The 6,594-nt window shown below is 37.3% G+C and overlaps 1 protein-coding gene across 1 annotated transcript in view; it reads right to left on the reverse strand.

Moving 5' to 3' along the window:
• Positions 1–4,951: 4,951 nt before the first annotated feature.
• Positions 4,952–6,594, reverse strand: part of nalf1b (NALCN channel auxiliary factor 1b) — a 90,802-nt gene continuing 89,159 nt past the window's right edge. Inside the window, exon 3 of the mRNA XM_015052849.1 lies at positions 4,952–5,996. Coding sequence (XP_014908335.1) covers positions 5,695–5,996 — 302 coding nt within the window. The 3' untranslated portion in view covers positions 4,952–5,694. The remainder of the gene's footprint in view (positions 5,997–6,594) is intronic.

Genomic DNA, 6,594 nt, shown 5'->3' on the forward strand with positions numbered 1-6,594 from the left:
AAAAAAAAAAAAGTTTAATGAAAAAAAAAAAAAAATCTAATTACAGCATAATGGATATAGAAGTGAGAAATGCTGAATATAAGTAATTTCAGCAATAATTTTCAGCAAGATCTTCATCTAAAACTTTTATTTTTATAACCTCCTAGGTTTTGCAAAAAAAAAAAAAATGTTTCAATGTTTCAATTTTGTGTCGCTGATGTAACGTATTTTTGCACTGTGAACACTTTTTTGACGCTCGGTCTCGAGGCACACCATGCAGAAGTACAACAAAGTTACAACAGCATCATTATATTTGTATTTATTTTCATTAGAACACAATTTTAGTAATTGTAGCAGTAGTTTTCGTACTTTTCAAAAAGATCATGACCTGTGAGACTCTTATAAATCATTCATCTCAAAGTTGTTTGTAAAAAAAATTAAAGAAGTTACTTGAACTAAAGCATCTATAATATTACAATATACTGGTAGTATAATAGTAATAATAATCATAATCGCAATGGTAGTTCTATATGCATTTGAACCTTTTTCAGCTCTAGAATAATAAACTTTTTTATCTTCACACACCCAGAGAACCGCAGTCGTTCACAAAAAGGCTGCGGTGCTGAGGGTGAAATCTGTTGGTCTAACTGTGCCACGCTGTCTTCAAACATCAGTGATTTAAGACGCTCAAATCAAATCAAAGAAACAGAAGAAGAAAAGTAACAAGGTAGTAACTTAAATAAGACAAGGAGAGACATACATTGTTCAGCATACTAAGGAACACCGTTACAACCCAAAAAAAAAAAAAAAAGGAAATGAGCTTCTGCATAGATCCACGGGAAAGAGAAAGGAACTGCTGTAAAGACAGAGAAAGTGAAACATTTGTGTTCGTTTGAATGGGTTCACTGGAGCTGAGGGCAACAGGCAATAATAGTTTAAATATGTAGGAACAAACCACAGAAATTTAGTTTATATGTGATGGAAGATGACAGAGCGTAGCCTACAGCTGCTACAGACCATTTCCATGGATGAAGACTGGATTTAAATGAGCTTACACTGTTTTCCTTAAGTGTAAAGCCATATAACTTTGACAGAATTAAACATACATTAAAAGTAAGAAGTATTTGTTGCATGCATGCCTCTATGACCAACAAAGAATGATTCAATTAACTTCATTTGAAGAACTCGTGCGTGTACAAGTGAAAATAGTTGATGTTTATGCATGAAAGGACTGGGCTAAAGGGGACAACCTATAGACGGCATTCACATCCATGCAACAACGATGAAGATGCGTAATACAAACATGCTTTCCATGTCTACTGTGATGCATCTCAAAGCATGCCTGTTAACATAACTGATAAAAGTGAACTCACTTGCAAGAATGGTGCCCTGTCTGATCACTTTCCTTCTCCCGCTTTCAGTATCTGTACCAGGCCAGGCAGATCCATGCTTTCGTGTTGTTTGCATTCATTTCTGAATCTAACATTCAAACGTAACCAAGACGGATCAAACCAGGCAGCTGTTTTCCAATGATTTTGAGTCCCATCGTATTTGTATGTTCGTGGTGGAGCTTTGTTTATTATTTATTTGTATATTCTTAGGTGTCGAGAGAGGTGCAGAGTCTGTTCCTTTGCTCCTGTCGAACATGGCATTTTGTGTGAGCAGTGATTGTCCAGCCATATAGTGTTTACGCAGTGCACAACACAGATGGGGCCCTTTCCTCATTGTCAGGAAATTATCAATGGAGGAGTTATTGTAGAAAAATTACCTTTCCCACTTTTATTTTATGTATAGATACAACATGTAGAAGTTTTATAAATAGTGTATATACAGTTCTGGAAACAAAAAATGCACTGAACCTCATTGAAAACCTGCTGGTTATTCCACCAAATAAAACTCTTCTTGAGTTGCAATATTGGGATTGTTATTTCTAAATGAATATGAACTTGTTTTCTTCGCATTAATTGAGGTCAGAAAGCACTGCATGTTTTTTTTTTTTATTATTATTTTGACCATTTCTCATTTTCTGCAAAATACTACACTTTTGCTTGAAATTTCAAAGACATGTTGTCAGTAGTTCATATAATAAAAGAGCAATGGTCATTTTACTCAAACATACAGCTATAAAAAAGTAAAATCAGAGAAATTGATCATTTTAAGTGGTCTCATTTTTTTTTTCCAGAGCTGCACACACAACTTTTTGTGTTTCTGCTGCCGTGTCAAAATGACAGTCTGTGAGGAAAGTCATATTGTCCGTATCAAAAACCGCCAATTCTCGCAAGTCACTTAAATTGGATCTCCTGCTGGTACTTTTAATGTTGGCAACATAAAGTTTGTGTGATGCATCGTATGCATTGCTAACTGAGTGATTCTACAAACAAAAGTGAGAATCTTTTCTTCCGATTTGAAGATAAGGATGTGAATTTGCAGCATGTTACTCAAAACAGGGTTAATCTTGGCATATTCCTTTTACCCAGGCCTCCGATCTTACTTACTGAATTTTGTAAGATTTTTAAATTTTTTTTTTTTTTTAGACTGGTGAGAGCAAAGAAAAAAAGGGAAATCTGAGTATGACAATACCGTCAAAAGTGACGTTTGAAATGAATATTTTATACGAGTGCAGGGCTGCAGTGAAAAACCTAATAGTATTGTAGATTCCTGCAGTCTGAAAACAGCTTTTTATTTAATAGTATCCATCTAGCAACCCCAATGTGAAGATTTTTGCAATTAGCTCAGAGCAAAAGAATAACTAACAAACCTAAACTGAAAAAATATATAAATAAAAATCTATACAGAGGTACAGACATAGCAGCAGCAGCACCCTTCTACCCACAAGTTAAGGGGTAAAAAAAAAATAAAAAATTCTCCCAGAGCTTAACCATCTTTGTTTCCTGTACATCTAACAGTTCTCGTACTGTAGGCCTCCAGCAGCAGCGATAATATAAAAGAATAAATATATCTCTCATCTAGTTGTGGCCCCTGGCATAGCAGCATTTTTGTCACTGAATGTAGACAACTTAAACCAGGATGGGTGGATGGGGAGCTTTTCATGCAAACAGGAATAGTGAAGAGTGCTATGGTGCAAGGTCTGAGCAGCAAATGTAAAGATAAGCCTGTATATAAATATATATTGATGGAATAAAGATGGAAGTAAATTCACCATGTAATGTTGTAACCTGATGGCATCAGATTCTGGGATAATAAAACACGCTGAAATGTGAAAATAAATGTATCCAGCAACATCTCCTCGCTTTTAGCAGATACCTGATCTTCCAGCCACGTTAATCAAAAGAGACACAAAATAGAAACAGAACTAAGGAAAGAGGTCAGCCCTTGAGGTCACACCATTTCTTTCTAAGCTCACACATCCCAGGCTTAATAAATAAGTAAACTGAACTGACTTTGAGCGATCATTAACAGTGACATGCTCCTTTCTCTGCGTTTGTTTCTGCTCCTGATTTCCAATTGCAGTAAAAAAAAAGGCCTTTTGCACTGAAGTTGAATAAGTTTCCATGAAAATAAGAATGAGGCATCGTCGTCCTCTCTGTCGGCAAGCAAACAGTAAAACAAGTGACTTTTTAAATGTGTCTGACTGTATGAATGACAATGTTTGTTCTGTATTTCATAATAAGCCCTTTACATAATGGAATCTGTGATGCCTAAAGTAAAGAAATACAAACAGTGGGCATGCTACCGGATGTGATTTGGGATTAAATGTGGTTCTGACAATACAAGTGGCCTCTTCTTGCAGAGCCTCCATGCTCCCGCTTAGCTGAGGTAAACTGATTGAAACTGCATTTGTGTTTAGAGATGAGCAAAGGCTATACGTAATGGCCGATAGCCAAATTATAATTTAAAAAACCTGAAAGAGAGTTGTGATTTGCTAGTTCTGCAAAGTGATTAATATAACATCCAGTCATCATGTTGTCCTTAAATGAAATAGGGCTTGGGGTTAAAATCTCTAAGAAGTTCAGGTCTAATACTTTGTGTGTTTGGCAGAGACGGATCAAGCACAAATAATTTTATTATATGGATGTGCCCCTTCATAATGCCACCCTGGGCAACTGCCAATACCAAAAATCGTCAACAGTGCTAAGTTTTAGGGTTGATTAAATGGGGTAACCAAGCCTGACATGAATAAATTTTTATTTATTTTTTTTTGTTTCTGAACATCCACTGTTTAAATTCAGAGCAAGTATTTCTTATTTATTTTAATTTGGGGTTTGGGGCAGGGCTCACTGTGTGCATTTATAATTAAACCCTATCATAGTCTTAGGTGTTAGTGCGATGCTCAGGAGGAGCACTGCAAATGTAATGTTCAGACAACAAGGGGTCAAGGGTTGTCCTGTAAGACAGTTAACTCTTAAAACCACATGAAAAAAAAAAAAAAAATGAAAAAACTTGCAAAAGCTCATGTGCAGTCAGTCTGTGCAGTCAGTGTGACCCCGCCTAACCACGCACAGAGTAAAACTCGTAAAAAAACTTGTGGGGTCTGAAGTCCCTCATCTCTTAAGATAGTGCAAGGGTTAAATAAAGTGTACCAAACTGAAACTATTTTGTTCACCACCTCACATTTGAAAAATAAAATAGATAATAGATACAGAAAAACAAAGGTGTCTGAATTTTAAATAATAATAATAATAATAATAATAATAATAATAATAATAATAATAATAATAATAATAATAATAAAACTTAACTGATTGTAATTGCAAAGTAACATTTGAGATTTCACCATAAGGAAATGTCAAATTTCACTTCTCTCATTTAGGTTTAGAGAAAATTAAGTGTCTTTAAAGTCATCATAAGAAAATCAATGGTTGGTTAAGGACACATTTTAAATAGTATTAGAAAACTTTCCTGAGCCCAGTGTTTGCTTTTAAAGGAAAACAAAAAAAGTATTTTGAGACTAAATTGTGTTATCTGGTGAATATTGTCTCACAAAACTAAGTTAGAAGAAGGCCTGTAAGCCTCAGTTAAACAAATACATTTTAATGGAAGCCAGAACCACATTAAAACCCAAGGAAATCCTAACAGGAATATGACCAAACCCCCATGGAGGAGCAGAGAAAATCTGAGGGGCTCTCCATTAGCCTTTTAAGTAGACTTTTTGGCATAGCAACATGCGCTCATTCTCTCTCTTTCGCTCTCTTCCTCTCTCTCTCTCTCACACACACACACTTGCTGCTAACTTTTTTTTTTTTTTTTTTTCACATTTTCTGTCTTACTCAGAGGAATCATTTTGTTCCTGAATCTGGGTACCACGAAAGAGACGAATAATGAACATTAGAGAAATAATATGATTATGTTATTCCATAGTCAGCCAGTGCAACAGAAACCAATAATTGGAACACAGTGTAAAAAAGCGTAGAGAAACTCAGCCACGAGGAAGCTGACCTTCCCTCTCAACAAAGGTTGTGGCATTGTCCCTTTTTTTTCTACCAAAGGGACAGCTTGAGTCCCTTAGTTTGTGGGAGATTGTTTCTTTAGTCACTTCTATGTTTTGATTGATTTAAGAGTCTCTCATCTCAAAGTATCCCGTGTGTTTTTGTTTCTCATAAAGTGTTGCAGTATGTCTACAGGCACACAGCTCCAGCCGTTCGCATCAACCGTTGTCGTATTTTTCCAAGCTGGTTGCCATGGCGAGGGAATCCCCCCAGCCTCCCCACCCCTCCACCTTCTGCGCTGCGACCTCATATCCGCTCAGCTGCTCCATCACTCCTCGTTGGCGGGGCTCTCCTCCAGAGGCGTGAAGGTGGGGAGGCCCAGTCCTGTTGCATTGTGGGATGCAGTGAGGCTGGCAACAGTGTGTAGGAGGACCAGGACCAGCAGGCAGAGTTTGAGCCGGCTGTTACACAGTCTGCAGGCTGCCGAGGAGCTGAGGGAGGTACGATGCTGGCATGGCGGGTGAGTTCTTTTTAGGGTCGCTCTGGAACGGTTGTCCACTTTTGAATCCCACCGCACATCGCAGCACTCTGCATTTGGGTCAACACCTGATGGGTATTCTTCCAGCAACCCTGGATGTTTTAGGGAAGATAAGGGAGAAAATGACTTAATTGTTTTATTTTCATCCTGGCGTACTGCTTGTCAAAACCTTTGCAAAATAACAGTCTGATATTGACTAGATTTTTTTATGGTTGTTTTTTTGGCCAATGAAAAACTTGGAAAATCCTCTCAAAATCCAGGGTGATAGAGAGGGGAAGCATTTTTCTCCATGGGAAAAAAAAAAAAAAAAAAAAAAAATGCTTGTGATCATTGGAAGGTGGCAGCTAAAAAAGATTTAAAACACTTACTTTGTTCATTTTAATAAAACATGATAAAGCAAAACACTGATGTTCAAACCACCAAATGCAGCCAAATATGCTTATTTTCATAGATCGGATCTGAAAACAGCCACAAATGTGTTGCTCCACATGACCACCAGGAGGCAGCATAAGCTATGAAATAGAACCCCACAATGTCGCTGAGCAGAGTTTTACAGTAACATGGCTTTGCATGGTGGGTGAAAGCTGGCTTTGTGTGTGTGCGTGTGTGTGTGTGTGTGTGTGTGGGGGGGGGGGGGGCGATAAAAAAAAGGTTTTATCACCTGATAAACCGCAATATTTTTTTACTGGT

This window comes from Poecilia latipinna, unplaced genomic scaffold (genome assembly GCF_001443285.1).
Source record: "Poecilia latipinna isolate Pla-1442-1.1 unplaced genomic scaffold, P_latipinna-1.0 Scaffold1140, whole genome shotgun sequence".
NCBI lineage: Eukaryota > Metazoa > Chordata > Actinopteri > Cyprinodontiformes > Poeciliidae > Poecilia > Poecilia latipinna.